At 35.1% G+C, this 20,081-nt stretch overlaps 1 protein-coding gene across 1 annotated transcript in view; it reads right to left on the minus strand.

Annotated features, from left to right (window-relative positions):
* Positions 1 to 20,081, minus strand: part of ROBO2 (roundabout guidance receptor 2) — a 561,209-nt gene that overhangs the window by 20,701 nt on the left and 520,427 nt on the right. The window contains exons 27-29 of the mRNA XM_047100461.1: positions 18,007 to 18,180; positions 11,013 to 11,285; positions 9,075 to 9,275 (exon numbers count right to left, since the gene is read on the minus strand). Of these exons, the coding sequence (XP_046956417.1) occupies positions 9,075 to 9,275; positions 11,013 to 11,285; positions 18,007 to 18,180 (648 nt within the window). The remainder of the gene's footprint in view (positions 1 to 9,074; positions 9,276 to 11,012; positions 11,286 to 18,006; positions 18,181 to 20,081) is intronic.

Raw genomic sequence — 20,081 nt, forward strand, 5'->3', positions numbered from 1 at the left:
ATCTACCATCTCAAAATTAATTAAGTAAATTTAAATCCTTCCTTCCTACATTTCACTTTAATTTCTCTTATATTCTTTTATACTTAATGCTGGCCACAGTGTCTGTAACGATAATACTCAATTTCTCTTTTGTACTTTTATATTTATCTATTTCTGAGTACACTCATTTTCATCATTACTTAATTGGCTGCATTTTGCTTTCCACCGGGACTTAGTTCTTCTGTATTGTCTTACCGAGAAATCGTAAGTCCTCTCTCCCTAGTTTTTTTTGGTATTTGTTTTGTTATGAAATTATTTTTAGCACTATTTGAAGTAGAACTTTGCAATAATCAGACAGTAGCCTTAAAAAGGAGTACATTATCCTTTTGTGAGAGTTGGGAGCTGGGTGAGGGGAGACAATGATTGTATTTTTATGCTTTAGATTTAGCCAAATGATTTGGAGACTTAGCCTACAAAAGGATTGTGGAACAGTGAAAGAACATAATGGAATCATACCTGTTGCCCAAGTGCTAAACACTGATCTCAGGTAAGTACTTACACTTTGTCATAAATGGGAAGGATACATGCAATTTCTCACTGAATAGTTTTTCTCTGTTATCTCTACAGAATACCTGAGATTCACACATTTCTTTGTCATGAGTTGATACCAACTTTAAAAAACCACAGCAAGGGAAAAAAAATGGCAAAGGTACTTTGGGACCATTAATGCAGAGCCTAGGGACAGAATGAAGTATGATTTCTAGGAGAGTATTTCTCAAAGTGAGTGTCCCAAACTCCTAGTTTCACAAGATGCCTCAGGACAAAGGTTTCTATGTTATATAACATTTGAGCAACTTTGAAAAGGAGTCAAGTAATAAAGAAATCTCTTTATATGTTCATCCATTCTTTTCTTCTTTATTTTTAAAATACCTATTAAAATTCCATAGACTATTTTGAGAAAGACTGGAATATGGATAATATGACAGGGTGAGGGGGTATGAATGAAGCTAATGCAGATTTTATTGCTTGAGAATATATTTAAAAGCTTTGCTCATTGTCTCTCTTCCCTTAGCTCAAAAAATTTCATCAAAAAGATACTTTCCTAGAGATCAGGGCTGTACTTAATAGAAGATACTGATCTATTTATGAAGGCAAAAGCTATTTCTGTTTTAACCACGTTCTATATTTCTTAGCACAATGTCTCAGTACTTGCTTGCAAAACTAATGAATAAATAACCAAAACAGCAACAACAAAAAATCCAAACCGTTTGTCAGAAACAAATTATTGGTAAATGTTGTCTAGAGAAACACCATATAAAAATTGTCCAAAAAAGTTGTCTCCTACCTAGAAGCTGCATCCATTAAGGTATTTTCCAGGCAAAGGATGCTATGGTGTTATGAGCTAAGGGCATTTATAGTGACCTGCAAATTCCCTATCATGGACATTGACTAGAGCCCAAGGTGAGTGTATTTGAATTATAAAAGTGCCTGTCTCTGATTAATTACCAAGATAACTGAATATATATATTTCTTGTAGCTTAACTGCTGCCAGGAGAAAGTGTGTAAGCTGGGAGGTACAAAGGCAGGTCACACCCAGCCATACAATTGTCTTGCATCTGTCTCTGGGATCCTTGACAGCTTTGCATCCCTCTCTTATACCAAATACCTTCTCTGCACCTGAAGGAAATTCCCTCTAAGGCTGAAAACCAAAACCAAGACTGCACTAAATTCATCGAGGTAAAAGAGTTCCTGAAACTTTTTGGAGACAACATATTATCTTCCTTTCCTGGTCTTTCCATGTGTCTTTTCTTTTGAATTCTTACAACGTGCTTTTCAGTTATTGCAGCTTTATTTCACGTCTTTGTTAGGAAGTGAGATTTAGCGTGAATTTGGCTGATACTCTCTTTGGATGATATAAAATACATTTTCACAAATTGACGACATTGTGTTATTTCTTGTTAAAATGCTTTCCTACAACACGGATATATCTTTTCTATGGCTAATATATAATAGTGAAGAGAGCGTAGTGTATCATTTTAATAAATCTTTCTGATAATTTTGTACTTTTGCCATTTTCAGGTGTTTCCGTAATGCACCCAGATTCAATAAAGCAATGATTGTTTTGTAATTCCTCTACTATTTGTCATATAGGTAAATGATAAATTTGTCTTTAATCACACATATTATGGATTACCATTATATTATATTAATGCAACGTTATTTGTGATTCTTCCAATACTATTTTATTTTCATGTTAATTTATTTTAAATGAAACTCTGAAGTGTATTACCCACCTACCATGTGCTTTAAAAATATTTTTTAATAAATTGCTTCAGAGTTCAATAAGTTCCTTTTTTCACTTTTACTATTACTATATAATTTTAAAGAATGCATAACCTTCTTTTTTATTTTTAGAAATAATTTGATCTTGTAAGTGTAGTTAGTGAAAAAGAATTAAATATTCATGGAGTATAATAAAATTGGGACTTTTTCTTTTCTATCCAGTCTCTAAGATAACTTTTCAACATCCATCATCTTAAAGTTATCATTAGCTACTCGAAAGCAATTAAGAAATATCCCCTTTCTTCCAATTCTCATACTTATTTATATTTAACGAATGATTTTTAAGGTAATTTTGTAGACAAGAAGTTTGTATACTATCCATCTGTAGGTCTTTATGGGGTGGGGAAGGTCAGATCTGGAAAGGAGGGCGTATAGAGTGGAATCTATGATATCAAATGCTTTTTTATATTCATCAGTGTCATTAGTATAGTCATTTATATAAGTCAGTTCCAATTTGTATTTACCACTGCCCAACCCATTACCACACGAGAAAATAAGATTTTGCATTTGGTCACAAAATATTAATGGGGTGTTGCACAAGTGACTGTATGGTCTGTTTTGATTATTCTACAAGGCAAGTCTGTTTTACATAAATGGCTTTTTTACAAATTTGAAATGTGAATATATTTTATTTTTTCCCAGTGAGTACACAATACACAATTCTTTGACAATACTATTAACCAATTTTATGCCAATTTCTTTTCTGGTCTAATAACATCAAATGAAACACATTAAGATTTTGGACGCTGTTTGGTGACTTAAACAAACTAGTTAAAAAAAAGTCAATCTATAAAACAAAGTATAAAAAGTCTACCCACGGCCACAAAATCCCTTATCTTGCAACACTTTAAAGTCACAATAAATGATTTTGAAAATGAGATAAGAAAAATCAGTAAACTGAAATTCATTTAAAAAAGGTATGGGGTTCCATTTGAAGTACACATTATAGAGAAGCAAAATAAAAGTAACTTCATCTCTAAGATAATGTGGAAAGACATGTTGCTTTACACCAATTCTTGGCATGTAACTTGATAAATACAATGTACAGAAGCAGATGTACAAATTAGTGAATGTCATGGATCTGCATATCTTTAATACTGATACACAATCACTTTCCAGTGGCGAAGATAAACCACAGTTTAGAGCTCATCGGCATTGTTATAATTATGTTGTCAATGGACAATTACCTAAATTTGTTGAACAGAAATTGGAGGTGTTCTATCAAAGCTCATATAAACTTTCAACTTGAATCCCATTGAAGATATATTTAAATTCCCAGAGCATTAAACTATGACAAAGAACACCATTTTATCTGTTTTGTTAGAGCAAGTATACGTGCAACATTTTTACTTCCCTTTGGTTATATGACATCTTAAGTGTTGGTCTTGATTTTCCTATATGCTCCCTTGTACTGAGTTCGAATCCTATGAAGGAATCCATTGTTGTCAAGTCCCTGGACTATCCCACTTTAAATACATCATGGAAAAGATCTGGGGAGGGGTGGGGCGACTCTCTCTGCACACACTGAGGCATTCCTGAGCTGGGACACTGATGGGCATTTCCCCAATGGAGACTTTGCGCGTTGAGAATGGAGCTGTATTGTTCAGGGCCTGGCTGCACCGTGGCATTGCCTGTGAGTGTGAGATAAGTTTACATTCTCTTTCATCCAGATTTCCCTCTGACAACTTATACAGGCCTTGTTTAGACCTGAAGAAGAGTGAGCTCAGTGATTTCTAATGACATTCATTGACTGGGCTACAAAATGAAAAAAATGACATTCTCATACATGTTTGTATTTCTTTAACGACATTCTGACTTATGCTGATTAGAAGCTTTTTACATATACCAAGTTGTCAAAAGCTTTTGATTTTTTTCCCAGGATTCCTGAAGTCATTTGGATTGCCACAGCATTTGATCTTGTTCTAAATCTGTGAGGATGATATATTGGGTGCAAGATTTTACTGACCAATTTATTTAAAATTAGATTTAAAAGGGTATGTGGAATATTCTAAAAGAACATTCTAGGTAACCAACCATAAGGTCTCTGTTGCCAAAAGCTAACCAGAACAGTTAATTTTTATACACTGAAAATAAGAAGGTTTAAGGCTATGTCCTACGTTATTCCCGAAGTCACTTGCATACACGTAATCTAATTTTGAAGTCTTGGTTTATTAGTCACATACACCTTTTACCAGGGTACAAAGTCTATGTGTAATAAATGTAATGAACTAAAGCTTTAATCTAAAGTGGGTTATAGAATAGCATAAAGAGGGAACACGAACAAAACTTTGTTTTTAAACGGAAAGAGGTGAAGTAGGGAACCGCATAAGTAGAAATTAAATACCTCACATCCTACTGTTGTGAATGTTATGTACTCATTCTTCACAGAAACTTTTCACCTTCCGTGGACAATCTGACCCAGAGAAACCAAACTGCATTCAAATCAGGCACTGATTATAGGAAGTTGCTACAGCATTTAATAAGTATGTTTCAGAATAGTTTTTTCTCTTCAGTGAAGAAATGAACCACATGGCACCAAAAACATTGGGGCCCATAAAGAACATTAGTTTCCTCCACTCTTGCCTGTCTTGATGCAGTCTCAGGAAACAAAAAAGGGAAAAATCAAATTATGTTATCCCTTTGCTATTACAAATATGACATAGAATTGGTGACTGAGCCAATAATGCATGGAGTATGAATCATCACTCAAGCGGGTCCCATATTTTACGATTGATTCTAATCGTTACATCGAATATTTTTCAGAGTACAACTACTGAGCACATCATAGGGAAAACATGAGAAAGTATAACTAGAAGTCGAATTTACAGCTGTTGTAGGCAGCACATGGAAAAATGTCACAAGTGGGAATTTCAGGGAAGTTTTCTTCTACTGGACTGCTTCACTATTCACATACAGTGGCTACATATATTTCGAAGCCATATTCATTTTGACCATACATGACTGATGTTCAGGAATTTCTTGTTCTCAAAGTCGTGACAACAAATGAGGCAGGACACTGTGATTAATGTCCACTTAACGAGGTTTGGTTTTATTTAAAAAGCGTATAAACATGCATTGTTTCTCCTTTAAAATTTTTCTTTTCAATTTACTCATTCAAAATGGGTCAAACATATTTTAGTCGGTAGCCAATTTCTGAGACTGTACCATAAAATGTTTCTTTCGATAAATCTACTTACTGTGAACTGAACATACTCTGAGCACTGCTTTTTAAGCACTTACAATTTGGCTATACATCTGGTGGCATGAACTTCACCTTTTAGTCAAACAAAACACAGAATTGTCTATAGACTGCATGATTTTTTTCAAAGTCATAAATTTAAGCGATGCAGCTCTATCCTCTAGTGTGTACTGAACATGTATCAGAAAGATGAAACAAGATATTGCAATAGAGTTTTTGCATTTGGAAGCAGCCCGAGTATGTCCTAATAATAAATTGCCTCTTTAACTATTTGCTAGATATTCTAGAGTTCATTTTGTTTGTTTCCTTGGGGAACTTCATATTAGATCCTGACTTAATGAGTTGGAGAGATTAATTATGGTAATTCAGAAAATGCTTCTTGAAAACACTGTAATACAAACACAGCTCTTGCGAAACACCTTCATTTCCTTTTGCTTGTTATAATTCTCAGATGGGTCAATTACAATGACAGGTAAAGTTGATGCTACATGTAACTTTCATTTTCATTTTCTTCTTCTTTCTCTTTTTAGCGAGTTTAGTACATCTTTGCTACCTGTGTATTTTAATACCTATTTAGCCTTAAGACTTAGATTTCCTTCTTTGACCCCTGCATTTTGTCAATAGTAAAAGCCACCTTTCTGCTTTTCTTTTTATTGACTCAGTCCCTGGTACTCAAGGAAGACTTCGCCAACACCACTGTTCCTTTGCATCTTCCTGTTTCTACACCCCAACTGCAAACCATCTCACATGATTGGTTCCAACCAGCATATCCAGCCTAGCTTACAGTACAGAAACTCCCTTCACATTCAGTCTTGTTCTTCATGTCACGAGGAGTAGAGATTTGTGCTTATCACCAAATAAAATTGCAGTGCAAAATTTAAACATAAAAGTTACACAATTAAAAGTTAATATATGGCACCACAGCCTATTAATTCACATATAGTACAACAGACCAATAAAAACAGACAATAGTATGAACAGAGCTAAAAAGAGTGAGCTTGCATAGCAACGCACAAAAGAAATTATATACAGAGGAAAATCCTTTTCTTCCTGGAGGGCGAGTTTTGTTTTCTTTCTTTTGTATATACTCCTGACAAGAAAGAGTTAAGGTGGGTGGTGTACTTAAGAGAAGAACACAAGTAAAATATCTGTGGGATATGTGTGGCTGTGTGTCTTTACATTGCATTTACAGTCTTTTAATAGTACATAAATAAAGAAATTGTTCATTGCACTGTTTAGTGTCATCACTTCCATGAGTTCAGACCTGGTGGTCCTTCAGAGCAGCTTTGCATGTCTCCTCTCAGTTACTCTACAAAGAGATTAAAAAAATCAGAAGTAAGTTTGTATTGAACGTAAGTAGTCTTTCATCCTGACCAGTATAACAAAAAGCGAAACAGATAATCAACGAAGATGACATCATCGGATAGCCTTGGTGAGTGTGTAAAGTTAAGAAAATGGACTTAGGGGAAGGGAAAGAAAAAGAAATGGCAAAACTTGGAGATTTAAAACCCAGGTAGAGCTATTTCTGCACTTCTTGCGAATCTCTAACTATTCTAAAAGTCAAAGAAAAATCCAAGTAGTCATGACTCAAATTAAAAATTATAAACATATCTTACTAATAATCAGATTACTAATAGAAAACAATAATGCTAACTCTAGTCAAGAAATAACTTACAGTCTGAAAGTACTTTTAGTTTCCATTATTTCATGACATCCCCCAGTCTGTGATGTAAGCATAATAGTAATGCGATTTTTAAGATAAGGGGGTGGAGATTAGGAAGGTAGTTTACTTGTTCTGGGCTAAGACTGGAACCCAAGGCTGTTCCTTCAGCATTGCTTTTAAGCTGAATTCAAATAAGCAGCTGAAAATACTCAACAAGTATAATTTGGACATTGGATAGCAGAAGTGGTCAATTTCAAGAAAAAAATTAACACCAAGAGTTCAGTGCTTCTTACTATGACATATTGTGACATCCTATCTTTCTCTGTCAGCTGATATTATATTTTTATAGATTAGTTATACTATCAATGCTGGCTCTTTATTCAAAAAGAAAATTGTATATATATATATATATATGTATATATATGTAATATGTTATTATAATCAAAGTACTTCAAATGAACTGAAATCAAAAATCAACTTTAAAAAGTTGACTCTTAAAATAAATAAAGAAAGAAAGAAACAAATAAATAGGGGTACCTAGATGGTTCAGTCAGTTAAGCATTAACTCTTGGATTTGGCTCAGGTATGATCTCAGGGTTGTGAGATCGAGCCCCGCATGTGGCTCCATGTGGAGCATGGGTCCTACTCAAGATTCTCTCTCACCCTCTCTCTCTACCCCTCCCCCAGCCCTCACTATCTCCCTCACTTGCACAGGTTCTCTATGAATACATACATACATAAATGAATAAATGAATAAAGACAGACATCAACTAGGGAATGAAAAATTCTTGAGGTTCTTTAAAAACTAACAAAGGGCCAATATGTTTCCCTTTCTTTATATGCTCAGTTAAAAAGGTAAACAAAACTACAAATAATTAACTTATAAATATTAAAATTAATTGTCTAAAGATAGGCAATTTTTGTATAGTATAAGTCAGACTTGAAATAGAAGAAATGTTTATTTAATAGACAGCTGGAAATAGCAATGGTCTACATTATGACCAAAACTGCTCAAAGTCATAAACAATTTTTTTCTCATAGCACAGCAAGATTTCTACTGTTCTGAAATTTGTCTATTGGGCCAATATTATTGTTGAGGTTCAGGACATACTACTGCCAAATATGACACCTTGGCACACTGAATATCTGAAGCTGAAAGAGTTTGAGAAACCAACAGAAGCAGGAAGGTCTCTTTGACCTCCCTCCCTCAACCCAAGTTTTTTTCTCTGAAACAGGTCCTAAAACTCCCACGTGAAAGATACCCTCCTTGTACCAGGAAGAAGGATATTCTTATTCCCAGAGACAGGGAGTTTGGGGGCTGAGAAACTGTGAAAACAAACCTTTTTAAACTAACCCTTTTCTTCCGAGTTACTTCTTTACCGTTGACTGCCCCTACCCAAACCCTTCTGTCTCCTAAAACCTTCACAAATTTATTGCTTCTTTGTCTAAAAGATATAATAGCTTTCTGCTCTGGTCACTACTTTGGGTCATGACTCATTCTCTTGTGAAGGCACCCATGTACGCTTTTCTCCTGTTTATCCTTTTTTTTAAAGTTTTTATTTATTTATCTTGAGAGAGAGTGTGTGAGCAAGGTAGGAGCATAGAGAGAGGGAGAGAGAATCCCAAGTAGACTCAGCACTGTCAGTGCAGAGCCCGATGAGGGAATGGAACTCATGAACTGCAACATCGTGACCTGAGCCAAAATCAAGAGTCAGATGCTTAACTGACTGAGCCACCCAGGTGCCCCTCTCCTGTTTATCTTTATCAGTTAATTTTCAGACCCAACCAGGGACCCTAAGAGGATCAAGGAAAACTTTTACCTCCCCTGCATTATTAACCCAATGTTAGTTCTGAATCACCAGAGCCTTTCAAATGTCCTAAAGCACTTACATAATTCACCTGTAAACTGTCCTTGACTATTTGAGCCCATGTATCCTATGTCAAGAAGGTCGCTGGCATTGCGCTGGTGACTTCCCCTCAAAGCCTCGGCTTTCCTAGGTCCAGTGGATCCTTTAGAAGAAGCTGTTCCTGATGAGCTGTGACCTCCTGGAGATGGGAAACTGGGCTTGCTGTAGGGCACCAATGTCTCCTCTGAAAAAGAAATACAGAGTGCTAAGCTAAACAGCAACATGGAGACAAAAGAAATTTAACTTTAAATATTAAGTTTAAGACGGGCTATTCTACCATTTCACTCTTTAGTAAAATTAAAAATAAGAGGTTTAAGAAGGCCCGGATATTAAAAGAATTTCCATGTGCCAACATTTCCTATAATAGGAACTAAAACAGGATTGAATCAAAGGAAATTTGGGGATAAAAATATAATATTACATATCACTTTGAACATTTAAATTCTTTACAAAAGAGAGCTGCAGACAACGAACCTTATTGTTTAACAAAAGCATCTCTGAGCATAATTTCTGGAGTTCAGTGAGGCTCCAATTAAATTTTTCCATGAAGACTGAATAAACATGGTGTTTTTCCACTTTAAATTATAGCGACATTCTCTCAGTCAATTAATATGAAGAACCATGTATTAGTTAAAATAAGCTCCTTAAATTTTTGCTGTTTCTTGGGATATAAACACATTATTTTAAAGATTGTGTACTTACTTAAAAGAAAAAGAGAGATACACATTTTAACAAATGATAAATAGTAAATAAAAAGTTTTTTTAAATGCAGCAACTCTCTACAAATAACTTGTTATGTGTATTATTAAATACCCAATATTTTGAAACATTTTTTTTCTTTCCTTCTTTCTTCCTGTCTCCTTCTCTACCTCCCCTTTTTTTTTCTTTCTTTCTAGATTTGAGCTACAATTACTGTGATGACTGCCACTCTATTTAGATGGTCTTTATGAAATCACAATAATCACATGGTTTTTCTCTCACAGCCTGCATGATATAGCTTCCTAAATGTTTCACTAAATCTCGACATTCAAGTTGATATATTTTGGTTCTTGCATACATTACATTTTCTCAAACTTTGAGCACCCAGTTGTGATATCGTATCATTATTAAAAATGCATGGGTAGAGGATATATCTAGAAAAGATGGAGTCCAAGTTCAAAAATCAATGTATAAAGAAACTCTCAAATGTCATCTGTGTTTGTGTGTACATTTTAATACTCAATGAAACCTGATACGAGAAGAAATGTTCCAAAAAATGTATTTCTATAATAGGCCCAAACAACCACCACTCCTCCAAAAAAAAAAAAAAAAACCCAACCACAAATAATGAAATTTATTTTGTGACAATTCCAGGAAGTTTGATTCATAAGTAAGAATATTTCCCAGTGAAATGTTAACAACCCACTAAATTTAACCAGCTGGAGAAACTGTAGGCCCTGTTTAAGCTCTTTTTTTCCTGAGAATACTGTGACTGGGCATTTCAGTACAACTTTTGTTATTTCAATGAATTCAACGAATTGACTGAAAGGAGCTCTCCTTTCAAAATGACTAGTTACTTCAGTCAAAACGAAACTGGTTGAAGGCAGAGATTGTAGTGACATTAAGACAAAATTTGGAGGTCTTAAAAGCATTCAACATAAACATTACAAGGCAAAAAAATCAAATTGTCTCCTGAACAATCCAGGTAAAAAAAAGCTTGGAGGTCTCTTGAGCTCAGACCTCTATGCAGAGGGTAAGGAACAATCCCCATGGGAATGAGACTTAAGATGTGTCAGTGAGCTCTGCCGAGGAATCCCAGCTTTTTAGTGATTCAAGGCAAACATATTTCAGATGTTCTTAAACAACTGCCATTTCTAAGTACCTGGTAGGGGGGGAAAAACAGGTAAAAGTCCACACTTTCTTAGGACTGTGCAGAACACACCTGATCCAACACTTTGTTTGTGTAGGGCTTTCCGTATATCTTCTTGGCGCTCTGTGGAGTTTATCCATTCTTGGGTTTGTCGCTGCCACTCTAGGGATGCTCTAGCTGGACAATCCAATGAGCTCTTTGTGTCTTCTAAGGTGGATGCTTGTGGTGTCTCCAGAGAGCTTCCTTTTCTCTCTGTTGAGGTTTCCACGTTACCAGCATGCTGGCTCGGGCCTATTTGCTGCCTTAAACCCTGACCTGGAGGGGGATCTGGTGGTGGTGGAAGATCTAAAAATTGTGAATAATGTTTAGAATGGACTACAATGTAATGAAAAATACAGGTTTTGATTCAAGATGAAGAAAAAAACCCGTGCCCTCGTAAAGGTCTCACTCATGCAAAAGAAATTTGGTGGGGGGAGGCAAAGGTCAGTTATTTCTACCTAAAATGCATATTATTGATCTCTTTTCTACCTTTTGATCACACTGTATTTGAAACAAAATTGACTAATTTCAACTATTATATGTGGAGAGTGTTTTCAATTGCACACTGAAGCTAATGTTCAAGGTATAGAAGGCATTTTATATTTTCTCCATATTTTATCCAATGTTCACCCCCACCTCCCCAAAGTAGAAATATCATGACACAAAATGACTAGACATTCTAGCAGCTGTGTTAATAAAAGTCCCCTGGAAGAATAAAAGCTGTCCTGCCAATCTCCATAGGAAATGTTGCCCTCGGGAAATTAAGAACTATATGCCGTATCATATGCAACATATGACTGCCTTTACCCATGTATGTGGTACATTTAGCAACAGTCAAAGGGTTAAGCTAACATTTATTAAATGCAATTAACATTCTGCCTGACAACCAATTCTGGCTGTTCGTTTCATGAGTTAGCTAATGAGTTACAACTAATACATTATAATCTTCCAATGTATTAATTTTAATAAGTAATAACCACTGTTCAGAGTACAGATAGAATATGCCTCATGGTGCTAGAGTAGACAATGCATCATAAAAATTTGAGATGTAGTAGAATAGATAACTTTGCCAAAAAGCTCTTTGAATTAAATATAAGATGTGAAAAAACTAAAAAGTTCAAATGCTTAGCCAATTTTTCATTTTCCTTTTATTAGTTAGCTGTTTGGATCATGACACCTTTATACTTTGTCTTCAACTGTGATATCATAGTCTCTTCTTTCATATTTCTTTAAGTATTATATTAGTTCTATTATATGATTTATGCCATTATACTAGTTCTAGAATTACTTTGTTGAAGATTTTGAAATCTCCTGAACATTCTAAACATTCTTTTGGATTATTATCTTGTAATTTTCCTGGTATACTACTGCAAACTTCTCTGTTCATCCTCAGAATATCAGTGATTACATAATGTCAATTATTATTGATATAATATTGATACAATATATATTGATATATTAATTATATATATCAGTGATATATAATTGGTTCATAAAATCAAATGCCATATATAATACACATATTTATATTATTAATAGGCGATATTGCATATAGATAGTCCATTATTTCCCACGCCATTGTTGTATTTGTGCTCTTATTTCTAAGAGTACTGTTTGTGACACTTAAAAGGAAGAAGTATAAATTTCTTGTGTACAAAAGACAGGCTTCCTCCAGAAAGGCTAAGTTGCTCTCTTTAAAGATTTTATTAAGAAGCTTTATACCTTCTTTCTTAACGAGCAAAATGATATTGTCCTCCACTGAATTGACAATAACACTCTCTTCTGCATCTGCTTTGGGAGTTCCCATATTGAAGCAGCATTCCCAATTCGTACGTATGTCCTCTTGGTAGATTATGAATTACTAATTATTGAAGGGAACAAGATTTCCATCTGGGAGAATACAGTTGCATTTGGAAAATTTCTTCCAAAATGAAGAGCTAATCCAATATCGTGATATCTGTTCGTAGAACAGTCCACCAAGGGGTGTAGTGTTTCCTTTATATTCAATCTGACTTCCTTCAGTATGTATTATTATAAATGTAAAGCAATCATTTCATTGGAGTGTTTGGCCTTAAGACTGCCAGCAGGGGGGAAATTATTATATTTGCTTTCAAAATAACATATCTTGTCATTGATTTTTATTCTCCATCAAAGGAGCTTCATTTTTAAAATGGACAAAATGGCATCTGCTTATGCTAGCTGAAATTCTGATTACTATTTAATTTAACCTGAAATTATATGGCTACATAATTAAGTCATATACTTGGAATTTGTATACTCTAAGAAGAAAGTACATGGCGTGCACATTGAAATAAACGAATTGGAAAAAGATGGGATTAAGAATGACTGTGGAAAAAATAAAAATACGTAATCAAATATGTTTACTTAAATTTATTATTAATTTCCATGTTGATTCATTTTGACTAAATTAATTCACTAACGAGTCTCTTACTGGCTTACTCAGGATTTGCTGTTATCAGGCACACAACAATCCAATGCAATATGTGCCATTATTATCCACTTTTTAGAAAAAAAAAAAAAGGCAAAAAGAAATCAAATACCTCCAGCTTGGATCTCTCCTCCCATCAACTTCAGACTCACATGACTAAATCCACACTTAGGTGTTCTACTTATTTAGAAAGCATCTACTTTCACATATCAAAACTGAGCCCTGGACCTTCCTTGGCAAAACATGGTTCTTCTCTAGTGTTCATCATCTCAAATAGTAGCAATTGCATTCTACAAGATGACCAAAACTTTGGCATAATCATTGACATCTCTGCTTTACAACCTGTATTTAATTTCAGTAACAAATCCTGTGGTACCAATCCCAAGCTATAGCCAGAATTCAACCTTTCTCATTGCTTCCACTGATTCTACCTGGGTAGAAACCTCTGACATCAATTCCCTATATTACTTCTACAACCTGCTATGTGGTTTTTGTGCTTCCACGTAGAAGTGCATTTAATCTATCTCAACATAAAAACGGGGCGCCTGGGTGGATCGGTCGGTTAAGCATCCTACTCTTGGTTATAGCTTAGGTCATGATCTCATGATTTGATTTGTGAGTTTAAGCCCTGCATCCAGATTGGGATCCTGCTTGGAATTCTCTCCCTCCCTCTCTCTGCCCCTCCCGTGCATCCCTCCTTTGGGAGCACATGGACTCTCTCTCTCAAAATAAATATACTTTAAAAAAAAATAAAAAGAAAATAAAAATATAAGTCAGATCATGTTACTCCTCTTCCTTAAACACACACACACACACACACACACACACACACACACACACACACCCCTTCAGTGGTTTCCTGTTCAAAGTAAGAGCCATAGAAGTTTAAGGTCTTTTGGTGCCTGGGTGGTTCAGTTGCTTAAGCATCTGACTTCAGCTCAGGTCATTATCTTGTGGTTTTTGGGTTCAAGCCCCATATTGGGCTCTGTGCTGACAGTTCAGAGACTGCAGCCTGCATCAGATTCTGTGTCTCCCTCTCTCTCTGCCCCTCCCCTGCTTGTGCTCTGTCTCTCATTGTCTCTCTAAAATAACATTAAAAAAGTTTAAAGCCCTACAAACACTGGTCCTTGCTTATTTGTCTAACCATACATTTTATTCTGTGGCTGTCTCTGCTTCAGTCACACTGCTTCTCTTTTTATCAAACAAGCTTCAGGCTTCCAGTTGCTGTTCTCAGTTTCTGGAATGACTTTTCCTCGATATCAGCATTGTTTTTTCCCTTTTAATCTTTTAGTCTTCTCTAATGTCATCTTCTTGGTCAAGCCTTCCTTGAGACTCTACTTAAAAAAGACCTCGCCTAACCTTTGTATTTCTCAACTTCTTATGTTTTTTCTCCATGACACTTATGACCATCTTACCTACTTTTATTTTGTTTGTCTCTATCTTCTCTCAACAGAAAGTAAACTCCAGGAAGACAAGGAATTTTGTCTGTTTGGTTTCCATTGCCTATCATTTGTTATGTGCTTAGTAAATATTTGAATGAACAAATTAATAAATAAAGAAATTCGCTCAATGGTCCAAGCCAGTCTGTGGCAGAACTAGGAAAGTTCTCTAACCAGGACATTAGGAATGAGGGGAGAACAGGCTAGAAGCAGCTGATCTAGGGAAAAAAGGTTGATGGATAGAAAAATACTTCCTCTGCCTTCTTCCTTCAGTATTGGTTAATATATTGGCTTGAAAAGGTATTCTTTGACTTATGCATGTAGAAGAGAAGATTTGGATGGAGCAATGGCTGCTTCGAAGAGAATTCAAAGGAGCAGAATGTTCCTTGACATGTGTGTGGGTTTTTTCATAGTCTTTAAGACAGAGCCTTATGTTTACCACCATTCCCAATTCCTCTTACTAGACAGAAGAGAATATCACTTTCCCAGTAGTTAGTCTGATGTCATGTGACAGTGTACTTGTCAGTGAGATGATAAGGGATATGCACCACTTGCAGGCCTGACCAGAGAACGTCTCAAGTGATCACTCTGTTTTTGTCTTCCCCTCACTCAGAAGCCATAAATGTCGCACTGTAAAAATGATGGTATCCCAATACTGAAAAAGCGTATTTTCTTACATTAGTACTTAGAGGAGAGACACCTGACCTTGATAAATTATTATGTTCATGGGAAACAAACTTTTGTGGTGCTGAGCCACTGAGGGATAGAAGTTCTTTGGTATAGCAGCTGGCAGTAATTATTCTGATTAATTTACTCACAAAACACAATTTTAAAATGTATAAAGCAAAAGTTTTAGTGTAAAAATGTCTAGGCACTAAGTGCTGCTAAACAGCAACATGCCCCAAAAGAATGGTTTGATTTCACATACAAATAATAAAAAAAATTATTACTAATGCCTGGATTGATACCATATAAATGCTATGACACATACATTTGCTATAAAATAGCAACATCCTTAAGGATAATCTGTAGAGTGTCATCTGCAATAAATGCCCTCATATCACAAGTAAAACATCATTGGATCATACACTTGGGAAGACATGGGAGCCAAAATTCCCTTTGCAATATCACTACTTCCAAAATATTTCTACTAACAACACATAATCCATAACCTGGCTTTGCAATGCTGGCAAGTTTAAAAGTTAGGAACCTATTAGTTGTTGAGAAAGATAAGCAATGTATTGATCATGCTTTAAACTAGGTGGAAGCTTGCTTTAACCAGACATTCTGCTAAAAATTGCAAGGAAAGAATTTTAGGAAGAAAAGGAGAGCTCTCTATTTTGTTGATTTATATTTTATACCTTCCACATATTCTGGATATAATCTTCAAACATTTCAGAAAAAACGTTTTTCTTCTCTTTTTCCACAACATTCATAGCAGAAAAACTATACAAAATTATTAATTCTGAGATTTATAAGTAGCATACCAGTGGGAGTGGTCCTTTTTATTTAGAGAGTATAAGATCAACACTATTGACTGCTTTAAGTGCTCAACTAATCTTCAGACCATCTGAGGCAGCGAGGCAGCGGTGAGCATTTTTGTTCAGCACAGGATATTCGCTTATAAAGCACCAAAATCTCAAGTGTACCTTTGCCCTCATATCCCATAAAACACTTCCCAATGAAAACAAAGTAACAGGAAAGATAAGGAAACCTAAAAGCTTTTAGAACAAGTTATGTTTGACTTGTAAAATCTTCCTTGCCTTAAAAAATGACAAAAGAAATCACAAAGATGGCTGCCAGATACAGACCTCCCCCACCCACCCAAACTAATAAAGAACAGATGTTTCTTTCCCAACTAGGCCTCATTCTGTCCTATAATGGTAAGTCCAAGAGAGTAAAATGAATGCTAAGGACTCACTCACAGCATCTCAATGCTGGCTGCACGTTAGATTCACTTGTGGAGCTTTAAAAACACTCATAATTGGTTTTCACCCAGAACAATTAAATCCCAATCTCCAGAGTACATTTTATGAGTTCCCTAGATTGTTCTAATGCGCAGATTGGCTAGGTTCACTCTTGTGGTGTTTAGTAGAACTACCTCAAGACCAACTCTGTGTGTTTACAGGGGATAGTGCTGAGAAGAGGGAACAAATTTACCTTTGGCTCAGACATCAAACTAGGCTCTTTACATATACCATTTTAAATATTCCTTAGAATAAAACTTCATGATAAATAGTTGTATTCCTACATTTAAATGTATGAGAATTAAGTTGAACATATGGGAGATAAATCCTGCTCTGTAAAGCTACTGAACTCTTCTTTATTGAAGAAGGACATGTCCCAGGAATATTGTGCTTCCTGAAACCAACAGTGTTTGCTGTGCAAAGACTGAATGCTATACATAAATAAAAGGATTGGAATAGATCAACAAATGGGCCATGGGCCAAATTCAGCCACTGCCTGTTTTATCAATAAAGTTTTATTGGAAATCAGTCACACCCATTCATTTATTTTTTTCTGTAGCGACACTCAGACTACAATGGCAGTGAATAGTTGTGACACAGACTGTATGGCCAGCTAAAGTCAAAAATATTTACTATCCGGACCTTTATAGAAAAGTTTGCTGACCCATCCATTCGCTGATCTGTAGCTAGCTTTTAGGCCTGAAATTCATGAAACTAAAAAAAGTTACTAAGTTACAAATCATTTCATGGTCTTTTTCAAAAGTGAAATACCACTGAAGTTACCTTAATTTGATATCAGAAATGTTCCAAATTTAGTATCAGAAATGCATGCCAAGTGCCCATGCTACCTATGTTTTTTTTTTCCCCCTAATCTCAAAAGGGAATGTTCACTAAAAGCATTGATGGAAAACTCCAGAATGGTAGCAAAATCAACATTGGAAAGTGGTATGGCATACATTTCTTGGGGCTTGGTAATATAGAAATAACTCCAGATTGTTAAAAAGAAAAAAAAAGAGGGTGTTTTATTTAAACAAGACCATATTGCTAGATTTTCTGCCTTGTTACGTAATTAGGCAACGCCTAATCTACCATAGCTACTTTAATGTAGGTTAATGACTTGCACAGAGCACACCTCTTCAGTGAGGAGACAAGAGACAAGGAAACAAACCTACCGTCTGTCATTCCTTCCCTTCGATGAGGCAATGCTGGTTGTTGGTCCATTCTCCCTCCCTTGTGTTTTTTAGTGGGCCGAGGCCTCTGACTCTGACTCAGGGCTGCACTGGTATTACTGTCAGTAGAAAATGGGCTGGTTGGTCGAGGTCTTTGAGAGGAGGTAAAAGCTTTGCCTAAAAAGAAAACAAAGGGAATGTGGTACAGAGGACGTTACAAGGCAGTGATTGTGCGTGTCTTGTATTTCTGCTTTTACTTAGACTAACCTATAAACTTGCCTAGAGATGCCATTTGAAGATACCAAATACTGGTGCATCTCCATAAAAAAATGCCCTGTTGCATTCATTTTATCCAATTTTTAGTAACCAACACACTACCCGCTGAAAAAAATTTAATAAATGAATAAAAAAACAAATCCACCAACCAAAAGCTTGAGATTACTTGGTTTATTATTTAACCTTGATGATCTCAGTGATATTTTCATGGATATATGCAAATTAATGCTGCTTTTACTTCTTAAAATTAAGGAAGTTATTTCTGAAATGAATTATGTACTGTCTTATTTGCTTCATCAAATTTTATCCTTGGAATCTTATAAACTCACTTTCAGCACAGAAGAAATGTGTTGAAGTAAATGCATTTGAAAATTTACATGAAAGGTCTGCTCAAAGACGTATATTAAACTGACCTTATCACCCATATAAATACACGATGAATTTTACTTCTTTTACAGAAACTCAATTGTATTAGTGTATAATATAGGATAGATAGCAGGTTAAAACCACCTTGCATATCCAAAGTGCAATAGGTATTTTCTGATGAATATTATTGTATCTGAGCAGACTCCAAATTCTCATTGCAAAATGAAATTGTGTTATGTCCTTTTTTTGAGCTTTAGTACATACCCAGGGAAGTTTATTTTGTGAAAAGGGTAGCTAATAAATTTTCAACATCTTATGATTTCAATACAGTGTTTATTATGGTGAGAGAGGGTTGGTTTATGTGCATGTATTTATTCTCTTGTGCATGTTTTCATTTCACACAAAATTATTGTATGTAGTTACATTTTCTTAAGTCAATGTGACATGATATTGCTTAATGCTTGATTAGATATTAGCATACATGCAAGAAATGCACTTATGCCTTCTAATTTATTAGTTTCCTTGCACTGTCTCACTGGTGTGCTTACAACTAGCCACAAAAAAACACTCAGGCAACATAAAGTTTCTGACTTATGCCTTATAAAGCAAGAAAATTCAAATAACCATTATATTACAACATACTTTAGTTCGGATGCTATATGAAAAATAAACCTCTGCAATGCTTGGAGAAAATTTTTTATACCATTTGACGATTCCTAATGCATACTCAAAAGAAATACTGATGTTATAATTCAGAGAAAATGTCCAAGACTGATTTTTATAACCTGAGAGTTTAGTGAAGGGTCAAAATCGTTTTTCTTCACTTTACTATTTGAATACTATTAAGATTTCAAAAATGCATTTAAAGTTTCATTAGTTTGTTTTGTAAGGTAGTTCAATTTAATTCATATAGTAGAACCTTCTTATATGTGCATTTAAGAATTACAGTCATATAAAAGCATGGATCATGCCAAAGTTATTTTTTTTCAGTAAAACAAACACTTACAAATTACTGATCTATTATTAGAATGACTCTCATATTCATTTTGGGGAAAATAATCAGATATATGAAAAATTACACAATCGGTACTCGATTATTCTCAGAAACCCAAAGTAGATTATGCTACAGAGCAATACGCATGCAGTCATCATTTTATTCAAGTTGCAAATGCAGTGGGTGTATCTTTAATTAGCATCCTTTAAAACAAATAATACATTATTGAGTTAAAATTTTAACAGCCAAACAATTAATAAGACCATCAGCCATTTGAACTGTTAGACTGACAGCCTTAGACCCAGTCACCCCATGCTGAGGGAGCCTTCCCAGAAAACCCATTTGCAGAAAGAAATGGGGCAAAGGAAAGTAATGGAGATAAAAGCTGAATAATTTTAATCACTGGGCACATTATTGATTGTGTGAGAATTTTGCAAAGTGT

Source organism: Lynx rufus, unplaced genomic scaffold, assembly GCF_022079265.1.
Source record: "Lynx rufus isolate CCGP_SWC_20201006 ecotype Redwood Valley unplaced genomic scaffold, mLynRuf1.p SCAF_5, whole genome shotgun sequence".
Taxonomy (NCBI): Eukaryota; Metazoa; Chordata; class Mammalia; order Carnivora; family Felidae; genus Lynx; species Lynx rufus.